The following is a 27,827-nucleotide window of genomic DNA, read 5'->3' on the forward strand; positions in this document are numbered from 1 at the left end:
CCGGGCACAGTGCCAAACATCCACCGTGCCAGCACCTGGAGGCGGAGCGGTGGGCTAAAGGGTTCACGGCCACTGTATCTCAAGTAAACAGAGGTTCTAGGCTTTTCGGAAACTTTAAGAAAATGTATCTGAGTTTACTGTGCTGAGCTGGCATTATATAAACAAACCCTAACAGTTACATCTGTCTAAAGTTGTTAAAACTTATTTTTTCTACTTGTACAAGGCTAACACACTGTACGAAATATGTACAATCTTATCTACATTGTTATGGAAACCAGTATTTTCTAAATTAAAAAAGAACTTCTTGGTTTTCAGGAGGCACAGATAAGAATTTCATTGTATTTACTGTATTTGTTTCTCTTACAAAATGACAATCTACCTGCTTTCTAAAGGTAACACAAAAGTACGCTGTTTGCTTAAGGGATACATTTGCACTGGCCAAAGATCCTGCCCCACCACAACAGAAACAACTACTCGCTAAACGTGTGCTCTGTGCCTCTAACTGCAGCATACAACAAACCACCTTCTCTACAGGTTTTACAATGTTTAAGAAGAATGCAATTTCCATGGACCTGCTTTCTCCTGAGGAGGAACAAGTCAAAGAAAGGAAAGATCTATTTCTTCTCACACAAAAGGGACATCAACTTCAGTCACAGCAACCTACTTTCAACTATAGGAGGATGCCTATTAATACAAATTTCATTCTAATGGTTATCAAATTCCTGACTTGAAGAAATTTATCTTCAGCAATTTAAAAAACAACAACAAAACCCGAAATGCTTACTTTAATTTCAACTTGCTCTTCCATTTCTTTAGTTTTTATTGTAGTGTACTCTTTTTCAAGTCTAAAAAGAAAAGAGAAAGTTAAGTATATATTTTTATTCCAAAGTAGTTATTAAATTGTTTTATTTTAAAAGGAGATATTAGCCAGGCAGGGTGGCAAACGCCTTTAATCCCAACACTTGGGAGGCAGAAGCAGGCCAATCTCTGAGTTCGAGGCTATCCTGGTCTACAGAGTGATTTCCAGGACAGCAAGGACCTCACAAAGAAACCCCATACTAAAAAGCCAAAAACAAAACAAAAAAATGACATATTAACATAAAACGCGATCTCTTTACTTTTCCTCAAGGTCTAACTTGAAACAATTTATATCAGAAAAAATAGCAGAGCAGAATGGGCGGAGTGGTGGAGAGGTCAGGACAGGGACATGCAGGGCCGCTGCACGTGGTTCAGTCCTTGGCAGGAGCTTTGCTACACGGTCAGTGCACACAGGACAGCACTGCTAAGAAGTGAAAGTCACACAGCAAGGGAAGCAGGTGACTTCACTCTAGACCAACGGACACTGAAGTGTCAGGGAATAAGGCAGCATGTTTTCTGTACTTCACTTCATAATTTCTAAGAAGAAAAATAAATATGGCAAAAGACTAACAATTGTTAAGGCTAGATTCAAACCACAGATATTTATCTGGAATCCTAATCTATTTTTCTGCATATCTGAGTATTTTTGTGGTTGAAAAAAAAAAGGTACTTAAAAGTACAATATGAAGGGGCTGGAGAGGTGGCTCAGAGGCTAAGAGCACTGTCTGTTTTTCTAAAGCTCCTGAGTTCAATTCCCAGCAACCACGTGGTGGCTCACAGCCATCTATAGTGAGATCTGGTGCCCTCTTCTGGCCTGCAGATATACATGCAGGCAAATTTTTTTTTTTTTTTTTTTTTTTTTTTTGGTTTTTCGAGACAGAGTTTCTCTGTGTAGCCTTGGTTGTCCTGGACTCACTTTGTAGACCAGGCTGGCCTCGAACTCACAGCGATCCACCTGCCTCTGCCTCCCGAGTGCTGGGATTATAGGCGTGCGCCACCACCCCGGCTGCAGGCAAATTTTTTAAGTTAAAAAAAAAATACAATATGAAGCTAAGCTAATGACTATAAGCTATTCATTCCTTTAGAATTAAGCATCATAAAAAGCAAACTGGAATGCTATGCTGGTTTTGTCCCAATGCAAATTTACCTTCTTAGAACAAAGAAAATGAAATAGAGAGTTCAAGAAGGCCAGGCGTGGTGGCACACACCTGTGATCCCTGCACCAAAGAGGTACCAGCAGAAGAGTGACCTGGAGCCCACGCTGGGCTGCACAGAAAGGCCATGTCACAAGTAACAAACAGAATAAATAAACGTAATACAAAACTAAGTAGAAGTTAAAGATAAAATACAGACATAACAATAATAGAGCAAGGACCTGGAGGAGAAGGGAATATCATACTCCGAATTAGTATTATAAAGGAAGAAAATATTTTATTTAGAAAAGGGAGGAAGGCAGACATGGTGGCACATACGTTTAGTCCTAGTATGTGTGAGGTTAGGTAGGACTGCAGGAACTCAAGGCCAGACTGAGCTACAAAGTGAGACACAATCTCAAAATTACAACAAGCACCTGCTACAAGCACTGTTACAGTTCACAAACGTTGTATAGCGCGGAAGCCCCAGTGACAGGAATTCTAAATATGCCGTTAGGCTAGGAATCACTTCAGCACTGGAAGCTAAGAAAGTAAGAGCAATAATTCTTGATTAATTTTTGAGAAAGAGGAAAAAAAATCGAGCCCAGAACTGAGACTGCCTATCTTGAACATGTTTTAATGAAGCGTGTGCCACACAAAGCTTCTCTAGGAAACAACAAGGCAACAGTGAATCTCAGTCCCTCATCGAGCTGCTGCTGTCTGTGGAACGGGGAGGGAATGACTCAGCCGCACGTTAGGCCTGGCGTGCAGCCCGCACACGCAGCATGTTCTTAGCATGCTCGGTCCCTCCCCACACCAAGGGGTGGACACTGTGAACAGTAGCAACATTAACTCCCACCAGAATGGGTCGGGAGGAAGGGGTTTTAAAAGCCACATGCAGTGGCCCTGTGTGCCACTATGGAAAGCAGGCTGATGCACTAACGTTGGCTTTGCTGTATGAACGCTGATACTACCAAATAAGGTAAAAAGTCCACAGTCCGAGGAGGAAAGCCGTTGGCACCTTTCACCACACTGTTTCCCGTGTCTGCTGACCTGCCTACCTGTTTCAGTACACTTCTTAACCAGAGAGCACACAAAATACTTACTTTTTCATCTTTTTTGAGTTGTATTTGACTTGGTAAGCTGACTGGATTAATTTTTCTGGGCCACCATCAAACTGATGTGGAATGACCTTCTGAAAGTGCTAAGAAACAATAAATGAAAAGGAGGGATTATCACTATAAATGAGAGAATGCAGAAATGTAGAAACGGTTAAAGAAGCACATGCTGACTTACCTGTAACATCCCCTCCATGTCCAGCTGCATTAATTCTGCCTGATTCATCTGAAGAAGTGCTAATCCTACTCGGAACACTATTTCTAAACCCTGTTGGAACAAATTAAATAAAGCTAAGTCTTATTTGCCCTTCCACTGACAAAAAAAATTAATCCTTCAAAATAATACCAAGATAAGCATTTAAGGATCTAAACTAAGAACTGGCAAACGTTTTCTGTGCCTTGATGGCCCCCTTGTCCCTTTAGAACGACTCCTCTCTGCCATGTAGCCCTACAGGGGACATAAACACATGCAACAGTGAATTGCTGTTCAACAACTCCAGTCCAGGCTAAATTAGATACATTGTATAAACCAATCCTTTCAAGAGGTAACTAACAATATTACATTCACACAACAAAAGACAGAGGACTGCCATGTCACTGACAGCCAAGGAACAACCGGAAAGTATTCACAGAACACTTAACACTTAACTACAGGAATCATCTGTCTTGTTCTGCGGGACACAGATGCACCACAGCAGTGCTCACTGTGGGAGGATTTACTTCTCAAACACTCTCACTGCATCATTCAAAGGTGATCAAGAGGATGAAGGACAGCAGGGCCAACACCAGCGGTTTATACTTGAAGCCTGGATACAGTTGCCAGGTAGGTAGCTGCAATGCCCACAGTCGGGCACTGCCTGTGAGTCTCACAAACGCGGAGTCACCAGAACCTGCCCGACAAGGCTACTACATGAGGTTTAATGAGAGAAACTGTGAGCGCAGGGCGGTGCACGGCCAACTCTCTGGCTTCGCCCTGCGCTACCCTGCTCTAACTCACCCAAAGACTCCTTTACTCTGTTGTTATTCCTAGTTGGCTCACTTGAGCTTACCTCAGACATAAAGATATCAAATATCCTTGTTGCGATTGGTAGTGGGAAAGTTGTGAGAAAGATAGTCAGGAACCAGGACGATGCATACATTGACGTATGGAAACTCTGAGATTGGAAATGTACAAAGAGTTCTGGAAGATGCTCCTAGAGAAGAGAAAAGAGTAGTTAAAACAAAATAAAGCTGAGTGTTCTGAGCCAGATAAGCATACAACAAACACAGAGACCATCCAGAACAAGAGAAAAACTGAAACACAGAGGCCAACTTTGAGTTGACAGCTACAGTGTAGGAAGAGCAAAGCGATGACACAGACCTGGGACTTCTGGTACATCTTAACACTTGATTCGCTGATAAGAAAATCATAGCCAGATTAAATTTTTTTTATTTATACAGTATTCTGCCCAAATGTCTGCCTGCACACCAGAAGAGGGCACCAGATTTTATTGAAGATAGTTGTGATCCACCATGTGGTTGCTGGGAATCGTTCAGGACCTCCGGAAGAACAGACAGTGCTCTTAACCTCTGAGCCATCTCTCCAGCCCCCCAAATTAAATTTAAATCAAACATCTATCAAACCATAAACACCAATGAACAACAAAGCCATAAAATGTTTACTTCATCTTCTTGGTGAGTACAGTTGTTAATACCTTCTATACTTTTTTGTTTTATTTTATTTTGAGACAGGGTTTCTCTGTGTAGCCTTGGCTATGCTGGACTCACTTTGTAGACCAGGCTAGCCTCGAACTCACAGGGATCCACCTGCCTCTGCCTCCCGAGTGCTGGGATTAAAGGCATGCACCACCATGCCCAGCTTTCTTCTATATTTCTTAACTAACTATAATATTTCTTTAAAACTTTTAAATATAAGAGTGTCATGCTCAGCTTTCAAGACTATATATCGTCAGTCATCGGATAGGAAAAACACAAGATCTTCAACCAAGTTTTAACACTCATAGTCTCCAGAGTTTAAGGTTTATATCAACACACAAAATTACTATTTGGGGGGGGGGGGGGCAGAGAATCACCTCAAGATGTATTCTGATTTTTCTTAAAATGTAAAAACATTTAATATTCCACTTTTTTTGTTTTTCGAGACAGGGTCTCTCCATGTTAGCCTTGGCTGTCCTAGGCTCGCTTTGTAGACCAGGCTGGCCTCAAACTCACAGCGATCCACCTGCCTCTGCCTCCCAAATCCTGGGATTAAAAGCATGCGCCACCACACCTGGCTTAATATTTCACTTTTTATTGCAACACAGGACTCCATAGTTTCAGAGAAAGGTGACCCTCAAAGCTGCCTCTCGGCCAAGTGGCTGCGCGCGTCTTTAATACCAACATTCAGGAAGCAGGAAGGGGAGAGTCTCTTAAGTTCTAGGCCAGCCTAGTTTACACAGGGCGACACAGAGAAATCCTGTTTTGAAACCTGCCTCTTGTGTCAGCCGAAAAGCTGACGCAGATTCTAAAATTCCTTCCACCTAACTGAAACGTAGAATAGTCAAGGGCTAGGGAGATGGTTCAGCAGTTAAAGGCACTGACTGCTCTTCCAGAAGACCCAGGTTCAAATCCCAGCACCCACATGGCAGCTCGCAACTGTCTGTAACTCCAAGAGCTGACAGAAAATCACATAGAACTACATGCAGGCAAAACACCAATGCACATAAAAATAAAGGCAATTTTTTAAAAAGTAGAATACTTGTACTTTCCTACTCAAGGACACTACAGTAAGGTTATTTATTTCTAAATAAAATTTTAAATTAAGTTTAAAAATAAAAACCAAATCCAGAAAGATAAAAATTTTCAAAAAAAAAAATGTTTTTCACCAGGTGTGGTGCAACACACCTTTAATCCCAGCACTCAGGAAACAAGAACAGGCAGATGGCTGTGAGTTCAAGGCCAGTCTGGTCTACACAGCAGTTCTAGGCCAGCCAAGGCCACACAGTGAGACTCTACCATAAAAAACAAAAAAATTAAAAAATCTCCACTTGATTTTGATTCCAGTCCTCTTCACCTTCATGATGACTACTAAACAATTTGAATCTTAAGCTAGGGGGGAAATTAAGATGAAGGGAAAGGAGAGACAGCGTGAACAGCACAGTCTCAGGAATGAACGAACCGGCCTCCCACACGACCGCTCAGGCCACCTAACAGCAACGGCATGCAGCAGGAACAGAAGCAGCAGCACGCAGACTGGCTAAGGTGCACCTGACGCCGGTGCTTAAAGTTTGAATAAGAAAACCCCAGACAGGCTGGAGAGATGGCTCAGAGGTTAAGAGCGCTGCCTGTTCTTCCAAAGGTCCTGAGTTCAATTCCCAGCAACCACATGGTGGCTCACAGCCATCTATGAGATCTAGTGCCCTCTTCTGGCCTGCTGGCTCACGTGTGGGCCGAGCACTATATAAATAATAAATTAAGTAAATGAATGAATAAATGTAAAAAAAAAAAAACCAGACCATGAGGCTTGTCGACAGCTCCTCAACTAGGAGTGGGTCTAGTCACGCTAAACTAACCAACAGGCTACATGGGATTAAAGCACTGATTAATTTTTCAATTACTGCTATGCCTTTTGTTTTATTTGGTTTGGTTTGGTTTGGTTTGGTTTGGTTTTTCGAGACAGGGTCTCTCTGTGTTAGCCTTGGCTGTCCTGGACTCACTTTGTAGACCAGGCTGGCCTCAAACTCACAACAATCCGCCCACCTCTGCCTCCCAAGTGCTGGGATTAAAGGCATGCGCCACCACACCAGGCTTTGTTTTGTTTTTTAAATGTCTAACTATTTTACGTGCAGGTTCCTATATGCACTGTGTGTGCCTCCTGCCCACATAGACCAGAAGAGGGCACCAGATCCCCAGAACAGGACTTATAAATGGTTATAAGCCGCCATGTGGGTGCAGGGAGCTGAGCCAGGCTCTCTACAAGAGCACCAAATGTGCTTTTAGCCACCAAGCCATCTCTCCAGCACTTGCTTCTATGCTTTTAACAAAGTTTGCTAAGACGGCATTCAGAGAATGGGGTAAGAAAGGTAAAAGTGAACTTTTACCTGTATCATACATTCAAACTGGTACATACAAAGGCCCAATTCTGCCATACTTGGTTTAAAAAGTTCCCGCAGTCTGTAGTCTTGCATTAATTTAACAAACACACAAAAAGCTTCTTCTTCTGGCATCTGTTTTAAAAAGGAAAAATAACAACACAGATCAACATTTCACAATACACACACAAAAAAACAAAATATTTGAAACAAAGTATCCTTGATGTGTGTGTGTGTGTGTGTGTGTGTGTGTGTGTGTGTGTGTGTGTGTGTGTCAGGTGTTCACGGAGGCCAAGAGGCCAACCCTGGGTGTCATTCCTCAGATTCAATACATCCCGCTTTCCTCATACAGGATCTCTCACTGTCCTGGGACTCACTGAGTAAGCCTTCCCAACACTGAGCCACACATGCGCACCACCACACTCAGCTTTTTGACATGGTTCTAGACACTGAACTTAGCCATTTTTTGTTTTGTTTTGTTTTGTTTTTTGAGACAGGGAGAAGCAGCAGCTCAGCATTTGAAACATCATTTGGTGGCAAGATAGTATTACCATGCGTCATTTTATTTTAAAAATGCAAACTAAGTACATTATGTTTAGAGAAATAAAACAAATCTGCTTAACTCAGTAAAACTGAAGGTGGCGTTTAACATTCTCCAATTGGACTGTAAGAAACTGACTTCTTACATGCACCAACTCACCTGCATAAGCAACAATCCAACAATGAAAGCACTGCCTTGACAGTAACCAACCTCACGGTCCACTAAGGAGTACGCCTAAAAAGCAAAACACAGTGTTCAAAATACAACGTGTATATTGTATCTTCCTTCTCCAAAAACCTAAAATTGGTGAGACTATTAAAAAGTCCATTTTTTTTTTAGAAAATCTCTTGCTTACTTGTTATGAGTGTTATTCTATAAATATTTAAAAAGCAAATGGTTTAGTAAATAAAATTTCTTTTGACAATTTCCCAATTAGAAAGTGGCAGCTCCCAAGGACAAAGAAAATAAAATAATTTATACTCAGAAAGGTAGTGGAGCTTAAAAGTCAAGTGAAGTTTCATCTGATAGAGATAAATAGTAGTTAAGGTAAAACAGTAAAATTCAACTGAATTAAGAAATTGGTATTTCACAGAGGTGGGTGGAAGAAAAAGAAACCATAGAAAGGCAATATTAAAGAAGCAACTGTAACACTTAGCCCTAGGCCCCATTATCACAGACCATGACGTTGCTACAGTGTGAATTATCTTCTGTCATAAAGAACCCTGCCAAGGTCAGTCAGAGTCGGTTGTTTTTTGTCAACCACTGGTAAATAAGATGTGTTGGGGTGCACTGTGTAAACGCTTTTTTCTTACACATTCAGATGCTGACTTCTGAGCCAGCAGAGAGCTGATACAGGTTGGACTCTGGTGTTGCGGTCTTAGGCTGCACCCTATCTGGTAAACACTCCCTCCAACACCTTCTGACTGCATTAATGAGGAGCTGACTGGTCCATAGCAAAGGCAGCAGAGGGAGGAAGGCTTCCAGGAGAGACAGAGCAGACACTGAGGAGGAGACAGCTGCTTGGCTGAGAAGAGGCAGCGAGCCACGTGGCAGAACATACGCCAGCATCCAGTTAACAAGTCATAAGGGAACAAACCAAAGCTAGGAATGAGTGAAGGGTTCCGTGTCAGTAGAGACAGGCCAGCTGCAACTGGCCCCAAACCACTATAAAGGTGATGGATTTTCTAGAAAGTTCTCCAAACTTCATGATGATGAAGCTTCCGAATTAAGAGTGAAAAGTGCACTCAACCGAGCCCTGATTATCATGCACTTATGGAAATATGTAACTTCAATCTTTTACAAATCCCTTTTTAAAAGTAATAAATAGAGCTTACCTTCATTACGTTAAATAAAACCTCCTGCCCAAGGCTATCTTTTTCCTTAAAAAAATTGTGTTCTGGGTAAGTTCTAGCAATGTCCCTTCTGATCAGCTTTTCACAGGGTGACGTCATTTTCAGGAGTTCTGAGTACTGGTCCTTAATAGACATGCTCTGTGCATCGCATAGAAGTTGCCAAACTATCGCTCTGAAGTGATGAGGTATCCCTTTACGAACAAGCTCCTGAAAACAAAAGAAAAGCAGAAACTTCAAATCCTTCATATCTAATAACCCAAGAAAGAGCTCTGGGGAGCAGAATGTTGGAATGGGAAACTTTATCAAATTTATACTTACAAAGTCTATATAATAATAAACTATGAGGGGCTGGAGAGATGGCTCAGAGGTTAAGAGCACTGGCTGTTCTTCTAAAGGTCCTGAGTTCAATTCCCAGCAACCACATGGTGGCTCACAACCATCTATAATGAGATTTGGTGTCCTCTTCTGGCAGAGAGAACATTGTGTACATAATAAATAAATCTTTATAATAATAACAACTCATAGTCATAATAATCATAATCAACAACTATGAAATTCTTTAAGCAAGGCTGAGATTTGGCCTTCAGGTAAGTTCTGATCAGGGACTACAAAGCCGTGGATAGACTGTCATTCCACTAAGATGTGTCCTGTAAAGTTATTAAGGACCCGACCGTCCACACAGCTAAAGGTCATGCTGCACACCCACCACATTCAAAGAGCTGTTACACGGAAAAGGCAAAATACAGACAGAGTGCCACAGTTTCATTTCTAAATTTATAAAATGGAAAATTTTAACTAATTCTCAAAAATAATTTTCAACTCTGACTTTCTACAGACTAGAACTGCTATCACATATGGGTGCTGAGACATATAAAACCAACCTGTTCCTAACACAGCTCAGAAATTACTAGACTCCTTCTGTTTGTCTGATGACATATTAAGTCTATGTTTGATCCTCTCTGGGATAAGAAAAAGAAACTTCAGTGAACAATACAAATACCTAGAACCATATCTATCACCCTGAACAAAACATAAGTCCAAGGGGATCAAAGACCTCAACAGAAACCCAGAAACATTCAATCTGTTAAAGAGAGAGTGGGAGGCCAGGTGTGGTGGCGCACGCCTTTAACCCCAGTGCTCGGCAGACAGAGGCAGGTGGATCGCTGTAAGTTCGAGGCCAGCCTGGTCTAAAAAATGAGTCCAGGACAGCCAAGGCTGTCTCAAAAACAAAAGCAAAAACAAAACCAAGGGGGGTGGGGGACGGGGAGAGAGAAAGTGGGGAGGAGCCTTGAACTCATTGGCACAGGAGACAACTTCCTGAACAGCACACCAACAGCTCAGGCTCTAAGATCAACAATTAATCAGTGGGACCTCATGAAGCCGAAAAGCTTCTGGAAGGCAAAGGACACTGTCAACAGAACAAAGCGACAGCCTACAGACTGGGAAAAGATCTTCACCAACCTTACAACTAACAGAGGGCTAATATCCAAAATATATAAAGAACTCAAAAAAATTAAAATACCACCAAACCAAATAATCCAATTAAAAAATGTGGTACAGAGCTAAACAGAATTCTCAACAGAGGAATACTGAATGGCCGAGAAACACTGAAAAAATGTTCAACATCTTTAGTCATCAGGGAAATACAAATCAAAATGACTCTGAGATTCCATCTTACACCAGTCAGAATGGCTAAGTTAAAAAAATCAAGTGACAACACATGCTGGCGAGGATGTGGAGAAAGGGGAACACTCCTCCATTGCTGGTGGGAGTGCAAACTTGTACAACCACTTTGGAAATAAATCTGGCACTTTCTCAGAAAATTGGGACTAGCGCTACCTCAAGACCCAGCTATCCCACTCCTGGGCATAGACCCGAAAGATCCTCCACTATACAACAAGGACATTTGTCCAACTATGTTCATAGCATCTTTAGTCATAATAGGCAGAAACTGGAAACTACCCAGATGTCCCTCAAGCGAAGAATGGCTGAGTGGTAATTTACACAATGGAATACTACTCGGCTATTAAAAACAAGGAAATCTTGACATCTGCAGGCAAATGGATGGAACTAGAAAAGATCATTCTGAGTAAGGTAGACCAAACCCAAAAAGACATGCATGGTACATACTCACTTATAAGTGGATATTAGCCATATGGTACAGGATAAACATTACGACGTACAGACCAAATGCAGATAAGTAACAAGGGACGATGCTTAAATCTCACTCAGAAGGGGAAACAGAATTGACAGCCCAAGTGGTTGACCAATGGGGGACAAGGCATGGAGAGGAATGAGGGTGGAGATCAGACCTGGGGAGAGCGGGGACCTGCAGAGGCCCTGGGATGGGGGGGCATCTCTGTGACAGGCTGGAGACCAGTCAGGGTAGGCTCCTGAGAAGACATGGGGAGGACTCTATCTGAGAATCCTAGTAGCAGGGGTCACAAAGACTGAAGAGCCCGCCGGGCGGTGGTGGCGCACGCCTTTAATCCCAGCACTTGGGAGGGAGGCAGACTATTGTGAGTTTGAGGCCAGCCTGGTCTACAAAGCGAGACCCAGGACAGCCAAGGCGACACAGAGAAACCCTGTGTCTGAAGAGCCCACCCTCTAACTAGACAAGACTCCTGGTGGGGGGAGGGGAACACCAACCCACCCGCAAAAGCATCAACCCAAAATTTACCTTGCCTACAAGATGTGCAGAGATAAAAAATAAAGTGGAGATTGAGAGAATGCCCAACCGATGCCTGGCCAGCCTGGGACCCACCCCATAGGAGAGAGCTAGCCGGCACCTGGTAATGCTATTCCGCTATACTAACAGACAGGAGCCTAGCAGAGCTGTCCTCTAAGGGGCTCCACCCAGCAGCCATTCAGAACTGATGCTGAAACTGAAACTCACAGCCAAACCCTGGCAGACCTCAGGGAGACTTGTGGAAGAGTGGGGCAAGCACAGAAGGGAGAGGACAAGAGCTCCACAAGAAGACCACCAGTGCCAAGTAGCCAGGGCCCCGGGGGGGACACAGAGACGGAAGCACCAACCAAGGACCTAGGTCCCCTACACAGATGCAGCCGATGGGCAGGTCAGTCCTTATGTGGGTCCACTAGTAAGGGGAGCAGGGGCTTTCTCTGGCGTGGACTCTATTGCCTGCTTTTAAATCACTTCTCCATGGCCAGGCCACAGGGGAAGAGGACGCACTGAGTTCTGATGCCACTTGATGGGCCTGGGGGGGGGGGTGGAAGCTCCCCTTTTCTGAGGGGGAGGAGGAGGAGGAGAGGGGGAAGAGGTAAGGAGGATGGGACCAGGAGAGGGGAGGGGGCTACGATCAGGGCGTAAGGCAAATAAATAATTAAAAAATAAATACTAAAATAATTTTTTTAACGTAAATACCTTTACTTGCTTTTCTTTTTTCTTGCGCACATCGTCCCACTCGTTCACGATTCTTCCCCAAAGAATCCAGGAATCTTCCTCCAGGTGGCTGAGGTTGCTGGAGGCTGATGAACTCGACACAAGAGAGGAACCGCTGTTTCTTCTCGACCCGTTCACAGATCGTAAAGACTTGCTGTCCGTCTCTATCAACCTGGAGCACAGTCAAAACTGTCTGAGGTATCATCTCAGGTGATACTAGACACGGTAATGGCGGCATCTAAAACTTCACTACAATAATTAGCTGTTGTCATTTTTTTCTAGGTAAGAGTTTCTCTGCGTAGCCCTGGCTGTCCTGGGACTGTGTTCATCAGGCAGGCCTTGAGCTCAGAGCTCCCCTGGGATTAAAGGCATGTGCAACCATGCCCCAGTAAGTCACAAGTTCTTTTGTTTGTTTGGTTGGTTGGTTGGTTGGTTAGTTTTTTGAGACAGGATAGCCCTGGCTGTCCTAGAACTCACTCTGTAGAATAGGCTGTCCTCAAACTCAGAGATCCTCCTGCCTCTGCCACCAGAAAGGATTAAAGGTAAGTGCCTTCATGCTGGCTTTGAGACATAGTTTTAACAATTTTTGTTTGGTTGAAATCAGCAACCTTTGCACTTTTTCACTATGCACAGCAGTTTAAAAAAACTGAGGTAGTAAGGTACAAGCATTTTAGTACGATCAGCCCAATAGAATTCATACTCATTATCACTGAAAATAAATTTAAAAAAAGAAGCCACTGAGAAGGCTCAATCCCCAGCCCTCACACGGTGAAGAGGGAACCGACTCCCCTGCGTTCTCTTCCGACCTCCACATGTGCGAAGGAGCTCAGCGCAGTGGCCGACACCAACAGTCTCAGAATAGAATACACTGCGCAAGAGGCTGAGGCAGGAAGTTGTGAGACCAGCATGGACGCTTTCAAAAACAATTCAAGGGCCAATAAAAGTGGCTGAACAAGTGAAGGAATCTGCTAATGACCTGAGTTCGATGCCTGGGGCTCACATGGTAGAAAGAGAGCCCCAATTCCCACAAGTTCTCCTCTGATCTCCACACATGGGGCCTCAATAAACAAATGATTAGATAGATGGTGACAGACAGATAGATGATAGGTACATGCATAGATGATAGACAGACAGACAGACAGACAGACAGACAGATGACAGACAGACAGATGTAATTTTAAGATGTTTTAAATTCAAAATAGGACAGTTTGGGTGGGAGTAGATCCATGGGGAAAAGAAAATGTATTTGAAAAAACTCAGCAGAAATTATAGACTTACTAATCCATAAAACTATATCAAGTTTACTATCTGACCAGATCTAAAAGTAATGATTAACCAAACCCCTACACACGCGCGCGCGCGCGCGCACACACACACACACACACACACACACACACACACACGTGACCTATCTAACAAAGTATCTACACTTGCAATTGTACACTGTACATAAGGATGTGGCACGTAGCTTCCTAGCCAGCAGCAGTAGGCACAGCAGTCTCCTAACCTCTGTAATCCTCTGCCCACATCACTGAGCTCGTCCTGTCAACTGGGGTTTTCTCTTAAGATCCCTGCTGGCTTTTGACTTTACAGGTCTGTTTTTGGCTCCTCTCTAAAGAAAAGTGGTTAAGGAAATGTAAAAACATCTATTCCAGCCAGGTGGCGGTGGTGCGTGTCTTTAATCCCAGCACTTGGGAGGCAGGGCCAGGCAGATCTCCTTGAGTTCAAGGCCAGCCCGGTCTACAGAGTGAGATCCAGGACAGCCAAGCTACACAGAAAAACCTTGCCTGGAAAACCAAAAATCTGGGCTGGAGAGATGGCTCAGAGGTTGAGGACACTGACTGCTCTTTCAGAAGACCTGAGTTCAACTCCCAGCAACCACACGGTGGCTCACAACCATCTACAATGTGATCTGATGCCCTCCCCCTGCATGCAGGTGTAAATGCAGATAGAGCACTCACACATAAAATAAATAAAGAATTCTTAAAAAAAAAAAAAAAAGGAAACCCATGACTCATTACAATATTAAATCCTTAATTTCAATTACATATGCAAGGGTTTTAAAAGGAAGTCTAGAAAATGTGGCCATAAAAATGTAAATTATAAATGGTTCAGACAGGAAGAGTCCTAAAGGGTGTATTTGTTTATTTAATGCGGCTTTCAGTAAATTCTCAAAAACAATCATCCGTTTGGAGCACAGAAAATGCTCTCGGTACTACTTAAAGAAATATGAAAACTGAGGCTGAAAAGAAACATGAATTAAATCCTATTTTGTAGATTATAAAATCTTACCCTTTAGAAGTCGGATCTGCAACATTCAGCTCAGTGCTCTGAAGATCAAACATGGATAGAACTTATAACCTTTTATAACCTATAACGTGGTGTGGTTTATTGTGGCATATCTAGAATGTGCAGGGGTTTCAAGACTCTGCGACTTGTACACAGTGCTCTGTCTGCATGTACATCTACAGGTCGGAAGAGGGCAGCAGATCACGTTATAGATGGTTGTGAGCCACCATGCGGTTGCTGGGAATTGAACTCAGGACCTTGGAAGAGCAGTCAGTGCTCTTAACCTCTGAGCCATCTCTCTCCAGGCCTCACATCAATGTCTTTACACAACACAAAAATATAATTTAAACCACACATTAACACGGCTAAAATCCTAAAGTCTCAGCATGCCAAGTGCCAGCCAGCACGGAACTGACGTCACTCTCACAAGCCAGTATCGAAGTATAAAGCGGACCCAGGCCTGTGCCCTTCTGTGGGAGCACTCGGCCCTCCCTCCTCCCCGCACCCCATTCCTTTGTGTCAGCTATCAGTACTGGAAACACTCTCCGCCTTGGATCCTCCCAAGAGACGCAGCAACCTGGATTCGGGTAGGCAATTTCCACTCTACTTCCTGTCTTCCATGACCATTCCTCCGGTCTCACCCCAGCCCTAAAGCGGTCAGCTTGGGGGTTCCTCTTCTCCTTCCCCACCTCTATTCCTGAGGACTCCGCCAGGCTGTGGTGTGGACGCAGCTCTCCTCTTCCTGCGGATCCTGTCAGCCCTCCATTCCTTTTTGTCAACCCCAGCGGTCACAGCTGGCAGGGACTCGAGCCCTTTCGTTCCTGCCTGTCTTGATTAGTGTCTGCCTTACTGCAACCGACCTGCAGGATGCCCTCTTCCAACCAAACCTCAAACACTCTGAGAACCCCACCCCCACCTCCTGGGGTAGAGAGAATCCCCTCGGATCTTTCTTGAGGCTGCCCTCAGCCTGCTCTCCTCGTCCACCTCTACTCTTCTCTGCCACCCGCCAACCCAAGAAGCATCCTGTACCCGAGTGGGCACCAGAAACCAAGGGCTGGAACAACCCTCTCAACGAAGACAAGACCAGACATCAACACCTACGGCACCTCAACCATCCCAACCCCTGATGCCTAGACATCGGTGCAAAAGCGCAGACATGACGGCACAGGTCACATGTGGAGACCACACGCCAGCAACACTACTAAAGCTGGCCCTGAGGACGGCAAGTTAGCTGAAACACAAGACACGGACTTCAATTATTAATTTATTTAAGGATCCTAAAGCGAGTTGGTCATGGTGGCGCACGCCTGTAATCCCAGCACTTGGGGAGGCAGAGGCAGGTGGATCTCTGTGCATTCAAGGCCAGCCTCATCTATAAAGAGAGCCCAGGACACTCAAGGGTACACAGAGAAACCCTGTCATGAAAAACCAAAAAAAAAAAAAAAAAAAAAAACCCAACCATCCTAAAACGGTTATGAATAAATCCTTTAATGAAGTCTTTGAAAACACAAACAGTAGTAGAAAAATGAGTAAAACAGTTCAAGATTTAAAAGTGCAAATAGAATCATAAAGAAAACCCAAACAGAAATTTAGGAAATCAAACAAACCTCAGAGGTAAGCCTCACAAAAAGAATACAAGACATGGAAAAGAAAAATCCCAGGTTGAAGACAAAGTAGAAGAAACAGCGATTCCTCAGCCAAAAAAAAAAAAAAAAAAGTTAAATCTAAAAATATCCAGGAGTAAGAGAAGACCGCAGTGACCACCAAATCAAAGTCACAAAAAATACTTTCAACAAAATCATAGAAGAAAATTTCCCTCACGTAAAGAAGGTAGCTCCTAGCCAGATATGGTGGCGTACACCTTTAATCTCAGCATTCTGGAGGCAGAGGCAGGTTGGTCTCTGTGAGTTCAAGGCCAGCCTGATCTACAAAGTCTAGGATAGCCAGGGCTGTTACACAGAGAAACCCAGTCTCAAAGCAAACCTTTAAAAAGGGGCTGGAGAGGTGGCTCAGAGGTTAAGAGCACTGGTTGCTCTTCTAAAGGTTATGAGTTCAACTCCCAGAAACCACATGGTGGCTCACAACCATCTATAATGAGACCTGGTGCCCTCTTCTGGCCTGCTGGCTCACATGCAGGCAGAACACTGTATAATGAAAAAATAAATATTAAAAAAAAATATTTTAAAGAGGGGGAAGGGGCTCCTATCAAGGTACAAGAAGCATACAAGAACACCAAGCAGATAGGACCAGAAAAGAAATTCCAGACGACACATACACAGGACAAAGACAGAACAGTAAAAGCTAAGGGAAAAAGACAGTAAGACATAAAAAGTAACATATAAAAGCTGATCCATTATAGTAACACCTAACTTCTCAATGGTGGATGTAAAAGCAAAAGGGCCTGGATGGAGGCTCTACTCCCAGGAGTCCACAGATACCAGCCCAGACTACTGTATCTAACAAAACTATCAACCACAATATATGGGAAAAGGAAAGTATCCCATAATAAACAAAATGTAAACAGTCTCTATCCACCAATCCAGCTCCGTAGAAGGGGCCTCAAGGAAACACTGGAATACATAATCCCAAACCAGTAAGTCAAAAGACGGAGGAAAACCCCCCACAAACACAGGGGATGAATAAACACTGCTCAGTAATAACCCTCAATATTAATGGTTTCAATTCCCCCAATAAGACACCGCCTAACAATTAATTAGAAAATAGAATCCATCCTTCTGTAGCATACAAGAACTACACCTTGGGGCTGGAGAGACGGCTCAGAGGTTAAGAGCACTGGCTGGCTGTTCTTCCAGAGGTCCTGAGTTCAATTCCTAGCCACCACATCTATAATGAGATCTGATGCCCTCTTCTGGCATGCAGGCTCACATGCAGACAGAACACTATACACAGTAAATAAATAAATCTAAAAAAAAAAAAAAAAAAAAAGCCAGGTGTGGTGGCGCACGCCTTTAATCCCAGCACTCGGGAGGCAGCGGGAGGCAGATCGATGTGAGTTCGAGGCCAGCCTGGTTGGTCTACAAGGCGAGTCCAGGACAGCCAAGAATACACAGAAAAACCCTGCCTCGAAGGAAAAAACAAAATCAAGACTTCAGAACAAAATTAATCAGAAAAGATAGGAAAGGACAGTGCATACCCAAAGGAAAAACCACCAAGACGATATTGTCATTCTAAACATGTATACACCAAACAAAAGGGCATCCAAGTTTATTTAAAAAAAAAAAAAAAAAAAGCACTACTACAGGTAAAATCACATAGTGATCCTGACACTCTGATGGGTAACTCCAGTGCCCACCTCTTGCCAATGGGCCATCCAGACAGAATCTAACAACATCATAAATCTAATGTACTTAACAGATATTTTCAAACATTTCACCCAAACACCAAAAAATATGCTGTTTCTCAGCAGTGCATGGAGCATTCTCCAAAACTGAACCACATACTTGAGAAATAAAACAAATCTTAACAGATATTTTTTTAAAAACTGAAATAATAATCTGCTTGCTATTAGACCACCACTGTTTACAGCTGAATATCAACTGAACAGCTCACTACTACAGAGTGGGGCAAGACAGAAATCAAGAAGAAAATTAAAAACTTTTTAGAATTGAATGAAAATGAAAATAAAACATATACAAAACTCTGGGGTATAATCAGGACAAGTTCCTAGCCCATGCCCAGCAGTATGGTGTTTTTATAGATTACTGCTTTGTTAGGGCTTTTTTATTTTTTAATCTTACTGGTCTTTTGCTTGTTTCCAATTTTGTATTATTATGGGTTTTGCTTTTGTACCTGTGTTTCTTACGTGTTTTAGGTTTTTGCTGTTTATTCTAGCTTATTTCCCAAAGAGAAAAAGAAGGAATGGAGGTGGCCCTGGCGAGGATACGGCGAACTGCGAATTTTCCAAAATATGCTTCAAATGATTTGACTTTAGTATTTTTGGTACACTTTGTAAAGAGGTTTGTGAGCCAGGCAGTGGTGGCGCACGCCTTTAATCCCAGCACTTGGGAGGCAGAGGCAGGTGGATCACTGTGAGTTCAAGGCCAGCCTGGTCTACAAAGTGAGTCCAAGACAGCCAAGGCTACACAGAGAGATCCTGTCTGGAAAAACAGAGAAGGAGGGGGAGCAGAGGGGAGGGGAGGGGAGGGGAGGGGAGGGGAGGGGAGGGGAGGGGAGGGGAGGGGAGGGGAGGGGAGGGAGAAGGAGTTGTGAACAATTAATTATCTGCTTTGTCAAGTTTCCTGTATATCCTAGAAAAGTTTAGAATGCTCTTCTTAACAATTCTAAAAAATTCTCTTCTTAGCCAGGCGTGGTGGTGCACACCTTTAATCCCAGCACTCAGGGAGGCAGAGGCAGGCGGATCACTGTGAGTTCGAGGCCAGCCTGGTCTACAAAGAGAGTCTAGGGCAGCCAAGGTTACACAGAGAAACCCTGTCTCAAAAAACGCAAAAAAAAAAAAAATCTCTTCTTAAAATATTAAAACGTTCCTCCTGAAGTTTGAAACATTTGTGAAACAGCTGATGTGTCAAGTCTCTTCCCAGCGAACAGGCAGTCACCGACAGCGGTTTGCTCAAAGGTTAAGATTTGGTAACCTGGGTGACTGCTGCGTTGTGACATCGCAGCACGGCCCATTATGAGCTTGTGATGATGGTGTGCGCCACAAAACAAAACAAAAAAAAAAGCACCCTACCTACGCGGGGCTGGCCTTCCCCAGCCATCACCACCCTCCCGAGCTTTCCCCTCCCGCGTGGGTGTGCGGTACCCGGCTGCAGCCCCACTGCCTGGCACGAGCCCTGGGCGGAGGGATCCGCGGGAGGCCGAGGTCTCGGAAACCGCTACTGCGGCGGCGGCACAAAAAGGGGCGCTGCGGTGTGATGCGCCAACCGATGTGAGGACGGACACGGTACCCACGGTACCCACGGTGGCTGGCCCCGGCCCTCAGCACATCCTGCCAGGGCCGGGCCAGAACCGCCCACCTCCTCCTCCTCCTCCTCCTCCTCCTCCTTCTCTTCTGCGGCTGACCTGAAACCAACAAGGCGGCCGCCTTCCACCGGGCCCCCCCACGACAGCCTTCCACCATGGCTCTGAAAAGAATCCACAAGGAGCTGAACGACTTGGCGCAGGACCCCCCGGCGCAGTGCTCAGCAGGTCCTGTCGGGGATGACATGTTCCACTGGCGAGCTACCATCATGGGGCCAAACGATAGTCCCTTCCAGGGCGGGGCATTTTTCTTGACAATTGATTTCCCAACAGAGTACCCCTTCAAACCACCAAAGGTTGAATTCACAACGAAAATTTATCACCCAAATGTTAACAGTAATGGCAGCATCTGTCTTGATATTCTGCGGTCACAGTGGTCTCCGGCGCTAACTATCTCAAAAGTACTTTTGTCCATCAGCTCTCTGTTGTGTGATCCCAATCCAGACGACCCCCTAGTGCCCGAGATTGCTCACATCTACAAAACGGATAGAGAAAAGTACAACACGACAGCTCGGGAATGGACTCGGAAGTATGCCATGTAACTAGAGAGATTATTGGATACCTTCTACAAATAAAGCAAGCGGAACTCTGAGAGTCCTTTGCTCCCCCGTTTGACTGTTGTTTCCTCGGAGCCCACGCGGTGCCTGCTTCATCCTTCCGGGGGCGCGCTTTTCACCTAACAGTACTGCAGCGTGTTGTAAATACGGTACTGCTGTACCAACCCTGGCTCCCAGCAGAGGAGCATTTTCCTGGCATAACCTAGATGTGAGATTAACAGTGTCCTTACTGACGTAACTCTGGATAACGCGGTATGTGCGGTGCTTGGAAGGCGTAAAGCTCTAAGGAGACTGTGGGGTTTGCTCTAAGGTGGAAGTCTCTACGTTTTAAACGTGATGAAAAGCAAGGTGAAGAACACGAGAGTTTCTGAACTTGTTCCAAAAGACCTAGAACTCAGATGAACGTTAAAGCAACAAGACTAAGCCCAGCCCACCTCCTGTATTTTAAAGTCTAATTGGTCAACAAAAAATAGATTGGCGCTCTCAGTCCATAAAGTGTGGTTGGCTTTGTTCCAAACCCTTCACACCATCGTTGACCCTTCAACCTCCTTTCCGTCTTTCTCTCCATACCCTTTGGTTTATTTATGGTTTCTCAATTGATACATCGCTAATAGCTCTTATTTTTCATATCTGAACTGCTTGATCCATTTGATGTAAGGGTAAAAATGCAATTTGATGAAAACACTTGTATATAGTGAATGACCCAGTCACTCCTCTGGAGCTTGAATGATTAATCTGTGTAATAAACCCATTATTCCAGCCGTTACATAAAGTTTGTGTGAACAGGATTTTTTACTTTAAGAACCATGTTTGGCTGAAATTAGTGGATTTTCCCTCAGCCTTGACATGATTTCGTTTAGATTGGTCACATTTCAAATTATGAAACAATTCATGTTTATAGTTTAAAAGATACCCTAAGGATAATTTTATTAAATAAGATAGAGGCATAAGCTTAAAGACATTTCATGAAAGAATATACAGCCTCCCGGTATAAAAGTTAAGTAAGAAACAAGCTACATTTCACCAAAGCCTCGTGACGTCCCTTGGTCACATAAAACACAAAAGCATTTCTATTTAGTAAGTTAATAATTTTGACCAAACTTAGAAAACAGCACAGTCATGCAGTAAGGTGTCCACATAAATACTTTGCACAGGACATTCATCCTTAAGTCATGCTGTGTATGTGGCTCTCTGAAGTCTCCCCCTCCGTACCCCCGACTGTAATTGTAACAACCAAGCCAGTGTTGTGCATCTTTACACTGTTGGCCCCCACCACCCCAACAAAAAGAAAAACAATAAAGTTCACTGCTTTTAGTTGCCATGAATAGAGAGTTAGGTACTAACTACACTAAACCCTTTTATGACTTTAACGTATACTACTATTCCCACAGACCTTTGCACCTCAAGATAGATTCCAGAAGGGGAGCGTTTGATGGGAGGGGGAGGGGGAAGAGGGAGGGGGAAGGGGGAGGGGGAAGAGGGAGGGGGAAGGGGGAGGGGAGGAGGGGGACGGTGGACAATTCCACAAGTGTGAACAGCTTTCCAGTGGGATAGGAGGTACAACGTAAGCCTGGCTCGGCCCAGACTAACACACATACATGTGCATGTATGCCTGTGTGCTTGTATGCACGTCTTTTTAACCAAAGTTTAAATAACATTTTAAATTAAGTTTATATAATTTTGTGCACTATTTTAAGCCAGTTTTCACATGAATCCAAAGAATTTGTCAAGATCCCAATATAGCAAAACACACCTGTAATCCCAATACCTGGAAGGCTGTAGCAGGGGGCCACAAGGGCAAGGCCAGCCTCGAGACTGTCTCAACACCTTCCCCCTTCCCCAAAATAAAGCCTGAAGGGAAAAAAAACCCGTAGCTCTAATGTAGCATAGCCAGGCACTGTGGCATACATTTGGAGTTTTTTTGTTTGTTTGGTTGGTTGGTTGGTTGGTTTTTTTTAAAGATTTATTTATTTACTTATTTATTATGTACACAGTGTTTTGCCTGCATGTACACCTGCAGACCAGAAGAGGGCATCCGGTCATATTACAGATGGTTGTGAGCCACCATGCGGTTGCTGGGAATTGAACTCAGGACCTTTAGAAGAGCAGTCAGTGCTCTTAACTGCTGAGCCATCTCTCCAGCCCTGTGGCATATATTTGTAATTCCAATACATGGGAGGCAGGGGCAGAAGGAGAACTAGAGGTTCAAGGCCAGTCTGGTCTACATAGCGAGCACTAGGCAATTAGAGCTACTAGTGAGACTTTGTTTAAAAAAAAAAAAAAGCCTAAACAAATAAATCATATAACCTTAACTATACAGTGTGTATGAAGCCTACATGGTGCATATCCTGACCTTAACTATACAGTGTGTATGAAGCCTACATGGTGCATATCCTGACCTTAACTATACAGTGTGTATGAAGCCTACATGGTGCATATCCTGACCTTAACTATACAGTGTGTATGAAGCCTACATGGTGCAGTATCCTGACCTTAACTATACAGTGTGTATGAAGCCTACATGGTGCAGTATCCTGACCTTAACTATACAGTGTGTATGAAGCCTACATGGTGCAGTATCCTGACCTTAACTATACAGTGTGTATGAAGCCTACATGGTGCGTATCCTGAGCCTTCACACTCACCACTCCAGTAGGACATGCAGTACCTTAAAAAGCTCATGACAACGTAATACCCTGGGCCTTCACTCACTCAGCACTCACCATAACACAGTGTGCATAAAGCCCACAGCAGGTGCAGCGTGCTGGCTGAGAGCCTGCAAGCTCCACTGTGGTAAGTGCCAGACACAAGCATACTGTTAACTTTGATGCTGTGTTTTTCTGTGTGCCTTTTCTGTTTAGATTCAAAAATACTACTGTTACAATTAACTATATTATTTTATCCAATAAAAACATGGTGCAGCAACAGGCAAGTTTACACAAGCACACTACAGTGAAACCAACCAGCAGGTGCCTTTCCTAGACCTTGTCTGTCATTAGGTGACAGGATTATATTTAGATAACGCATGCAGTAGATAGCATGACCACGCATCAGTAGATAAGGCATGCAGAAAAGGCATTTACAAATGCCTTAATATGTAGTTTATAAAAACACATAATTAGAATAAGTATTCTCATTTCTTATTGCTAATGTGTTTCCTAATTTATGCCCCTAAACAGATGGCCAATGGCGAAGAAATTTCAACGTAATTAAGAGATTACAGTAGTGGTAGAGGACATACTTACTGCCCACACATCAACAACTTCCAGACTTAAGCCTGACAACTGGGAAAACGGGGCACAGTGTTACTGATAAGTCTGTGGCCACTGAGAAGTTGCTCTAAAATATTCTTATTCTCTTTACCACATGGGTTCACTATCCTACAAGAAGTGGAGAATCAGGGAACAGAATAAAATAAAGGGTAGTTTATGGGCTTTGTATCTCTGGTTCTGGGAACTGAGCAGCACCAGGGCACTCCCTTCCTCAGGAAAGCGGTAAACAGCATGGGCTTCATGGACCGTGTACGAGAGCAGCACTTTTTATTTTGTGGGGTTCTTCTGGGGTTTGGGCTTTGGTTCAGGCTTGTTGGAGAGCATAGGTCGTTTACTTTGTGTTTGGAAGCCTGCATGCAACAAACATTAAAAACAAAAACCCTCGACTTTAATCCCAGCACTCGGGAGGCAGAGGCAGGTGGATTGCTGTGAGTTCGAGGCCAGCCTGGTCTACAGGACAGCCAGGGGTACAGAGAGAGATGCTGTCTCAAGGAAAAAACAAAACAAAACAAAACAAAAAAAGCTCTCCATGTAACACTGTGTAATTACAAAGTACAAAAGAGCCCTGGCACCATCAGAGAAGCTCACTCATTGTCATGTTCACTCTCTCTCTTCCTCCCCCCCCTCCCTCCCTCCCTCTCTGTGTGTGTACTGCAGAATCATTTGTCCGTTCAGGTGTTAGTGAGTGGCCACGGGGTGCTCAGCGCTATCTCAGCAGGAAAGCTACAGAAGTAGGGCGACGGGGGGGGGGGGGTGGGGGGGGTGGGGGGGGTGGGGGGGTGGGGGGGGTGGGGGGGTGGGGGGGGGGTGGGGGGTGGGTGGGGGGGGGGTGATGTGCAGTACATTTCTGCAACCACAGCAGCAGCCCAGCAACTATGGCCGCCTTCACGATTGTGTCTGTCAGTATTCCACTATGGAGGGGACAAGGGGCTCACTAGGCTCCACTCCTCGGAGGCGGAGGCGGCTACCAGCTCCAGTGCAGGGGGAGCCACTTCTGTCAGTCCTCAGCTGTCGATGTTCGAGTAAATAAGCCCACATTCATCCTTAGGCACGAAACCCTGGTGGATGAGGAAACTGTCTGGGAGGAAGAGAGAGAGAGAGACAGAGAGAGAGAGAGAGAGAGACAGACAGACAGAGAGAGAGACACAGAGAGAGAGAGACAGAGAGAGAGACACAGAGACAGAGAGACAGACAGACAGAGAGACACACAGAGAGAGACAGAGAGCCAGCAGGCACACACTTATGCTACATCACATTCTTGTATGAAATTGTCACAAGAAACTGAAACTATCAACAGACAGAGAGTTCTCAGGCATTAGTCTCTGTGCTCACAATGCTTATAGATGGTATCAACAGCCGTTGGAAGCACAGGTCTAAAGTTCAGGGAAGAAAAAAATAAAGACCACAGAAGTGTGGCACTTGTGAAGAGATGACACTCAACACTGAACATCAGAATTGCTCACTTTTCCTGTGGGTATCAGAGCAAGACACAACAGCACCCAGTCTGCTGCCAACTGGTAATTTGAAAACTGCTAAGATAACTTATAAAGAACTGAGGCAGAAAAACGCTGTTATTAGAAAACTGTATGGAAAGCTAAATACGCTACGCTTAAAAAGCAGGAAGTCTTATCACAAAGAGAACAGTGTTCCAGCATAAGGTCAAAGGTCTCCAATAATATTACACCAAACACAGTTGAAACACGCTTAGCAATTCAGTTAAAGGCTGGCTCACTACAGCCTCTGTGGGTCCTGCTACAACAAAAGAACTGTCAGATAATTTATAAACGAAGGTATTTATTGTGACAGTTCTGGAAGCTGGGAGCCCAAAACCAAAACACTAAGACTCAAAGCTGACGCGGACCATTACTAACAGTGCCTTCTACTAACGTCTTCACGGGACAGGTGCTCCAGCTATTATATTCCAGACTGGAGTCAAGGTAGGAATTCTGTAGTCACAAACGTTCAGACCGCTGCAAAACTACATCCCTGACATGCTTTTGGGTCAACATATACAAATTCTTCTCTGGTAGATTAACAGAGCGGAACAATCAATCAATCAATAAAGTTTAGCATAGAAAACAACTCAAAACAACACCAAAGTGTAAAATGACAGATCTCTCCAGTTCTGAAAAACCAATTCCTTCTTTGTTTCTTTAAACCGACAGCTCAAGTGTTCAAGATTCCTTTACATAAAGAACAGAAAAATAGAGCCGAGAGGTGACAGCGCATGCCTTTAGTCCCAGCACTCACGGAGGCACAGACAGGAGGATCTCTGTACGCTTGAGGACAGCCAGGGCTCTGCGTAACAAAGGAACCCTGTCTTGAAAAACAAACAAACCAACAGAAAAATAAAGTTATCCTCAGCCAGACAAGATGGCAGACATCTGTAAGCCCAGCACTTGGGAGGCTGAGGCAAGAGGATCACCCTGAGTTTAAGCTCAGTCTAGACTACACAGCAAGTTCCAGGAAACTCTGAGCTACAGTTGAGACTCTAAATAGAATCCCAGCTTCATTGGAAGGGAAAAATAAAAAATAAAACTAATTCAAAAGAAGTGCTATGTTTCCCTACAGTGTGTGTGTGTGTGTGTGTGTGTGTGTGCGTGTGCGTGCGCGCGTGTGAGATGTATTATTATATAATTGACATAGATACACTGGGCTAGAGAGATGGCAAGTGGTTAAAAGCAACTTGCTGCTCTTTCAGAAGCCCAGGTTCCGTTCTCAGCACCACCTGCCATCTCACAGCCGTAACTAACTCCACCCGGGGATCCCAGCGCCTTCTCCCCCTTTCCCCCCTTCTCTAGCCCCCACAGGTTTTGCACGCAGCCAGGCAAACACTACACATACACATATATTTTGACATAGACCTGCATCTGTTTTGCTTGTAAGCTTTTCATTCGTTAATGAATCTTGCTAAACATTTTACAGAGAGTGTTCTTAAGGAAACTAAGGTGATGCTGGTTGTGTTAAGTTTTTAAGTATTTAATGAACATCAGACCATCTAGAGCAGACTGTACAACAGAAACATAATCAAACCACTTATACAATGTTAAAGGTTCTAGGTAACAGCCACATTTTGAAAACTTACAAAGTGACTGGTTTTTCTAATTTATTATTTTATTTGCTTTATTTGTCTACGCTGAGAGGAACTTGTAATGCCCTTCTGCCGCAGGCGTCTAAGTGCTAGGACTGCAAGCATGAACCAGCACATACACACAGTGTGTTTTATCCGATGTAGAAGAAATGCCATTTTGAAAGAGAAAAATGTAATTTTAACATGTACTCAGTTTTCTCAAAAGTAATGTTATATACTTTTTTCAAAACAAGTCTTCAAAATCTGGTACAGCATATCTAAGTCAGGCTGGGCACATTTCAAGTACTCAAGAGCCATGTGGGTTGGTGGCTAAAATACAGCAAACAGTATAGATCTTATGTCAATCAAAGATTCACGGTAAGCATATCTTACAAACATAAATTATATTTATGATAAAGATGGTTCTGCTTTTTCACTGCAGTGTCTCTCCTTGAATGACAGGCTAAAAAGTAAGGAAAAGGAAACAAACATGGTTGCTATACCAAAATTTTAGTAACTCACAGCTTAAAACAGTAATATTAAATGTATCATCACACTTAAAGCTTACCTCCTTAAATTCATCTCTGCCAAGGCCTTTGTATTTTTAATATGAAAAAGAAAAACATTTTAACACAAACCAAAAAAAGCTGTCCTATTTGAACTTTGACTCTGTCAATTATTAACTTTCTTCAAACAAATCTTTGATACTGCACTGAACTATTTCTTCACATTTTTCTGAGGTTGACACATACACTTACTTTAAAAAAAAAAAATAGTTGCAATAAGACCATGTCCAAGGAAATAATTCTCTATTCTCATGTTTCTTACATTTTAATTTTCTAAAACATTACCCCCATTTTTCTATCCCTTAAATCAGACAGTTAAAGACAATCAGAGTGATGTCTTCACTTTGGGCTGAAGAGAACCACGTGTGCTAAATAAAAGTAGCTGCCGTGCGTGGCACCGGAGGCGGGAGCCATGTCGAGCACTTTTTACTCTAGAGTTGTAAAATACACATCTTCCTTACAAACTGCTCCAGTGTTCAGAAAAATGATAGGGTGGCAGGGGTAAAATAAATGGAAGGCAGCTAGATCTCCAAGTATGACGTTTTATTTGGGTTTTGTTGTTGTTGTTTTTAATAAAGCTGAATATATCTTTCTGCTAGG

At 43.7% G+C, this 27,827-nt stretch overlaps 2 protein-coding genes and 1 long non-coding RNA gene across 17 annotated transcripts in view; 2 read left to right on the top strand and 1 right to left on the bottom strand.

The window, feature by feature from the left end:
* The window catches only part of EVI5 (ecotropic viral integration site 5), a 151,531-nt gene that overhangs the window by 86,419 nt on the left and 37,285 nt on the right, over positions 1–27,827 (bottom strand). For all 15 annotated transcript variants that reach the window (XM_084758770.1, XM_084758761.1, XM_084758768.1 and 12 more), the window contains exons 3-10: positions 12,458–12,647; positions 9,055–9,279; positions 7,880–7,954; positions 7,189–7,314; positions 4,159–4,302; positions 3,288–3,377; positions 3,098–3,195; positions 785–845 (exon numbers count right to left, since the gene is read on the bottom strand). In XM_084758770.1, coding sequence (XP_084614896.1) covers positions 785–845; positions 3,098–3,195; positions 3,288–3,377; positions 4,159–4,302; positions 7,189–7,314; positions 7,880–7,954; positions 9,055–9,279; positions 12,458–12,647 — 1,009 coding nt within the window. The remainder of the gene's footprint in view (positions 1–784; positions 846–3,097; positions 3,196–3,287; positions 3,378–4,158; positions 4,303–7,188; positions 7,315–7,879; positions 7,955–9,054; positions 9,280–12,457; positions 12,648–27,827) is intronic.
* On the top strand, positions 14,007–18,021 carry LOC311584443. The gene is made up of 2 exons (XR_014774882.1): positions 14,007–14,294; positions 15,070–18,021. It is a non-coding gene; the product is annotated as an uncharacterized lncRNA (long non-coding RNA).
* Positions 19,474–21,470, top strand: LOC311584440 (ubiquitin-conjugating enzyme E2 D2B). The gene has a single exon (XM_084758793.1). The coding sequence runs from the start codon at positions 19,861–19,863 to the stop codon at positions 20,302–20,304; it is 444 nt and encodes a 147-aa protein (XP_084614919.1). The 5' UTR covers positions 19,474–19,860; the 3' UTR covers positions 20,305–21,470.

Source organism: Acomys minous (genome assembly GCF_964271855.1).
Source record: "Acomys minous genome assembly, chromosome: 15".
Classification (NCBI taxonomy): domain Eukaryota; kingdom Metazoa; phylum Chordata; class Mammalia; order Rodentia; family Muridae; genus Acomys; species Acomys minous.

Excerpts from the sequence above, each read along its gene's own strand:
- LOC311584440 (XM_084758793.1), top strand. The coding sequence starts at position 19,861 with ATGGCTCTGAAAAGAATCCACAAGGAGCTGAACGACTTGGCGCAGGAC.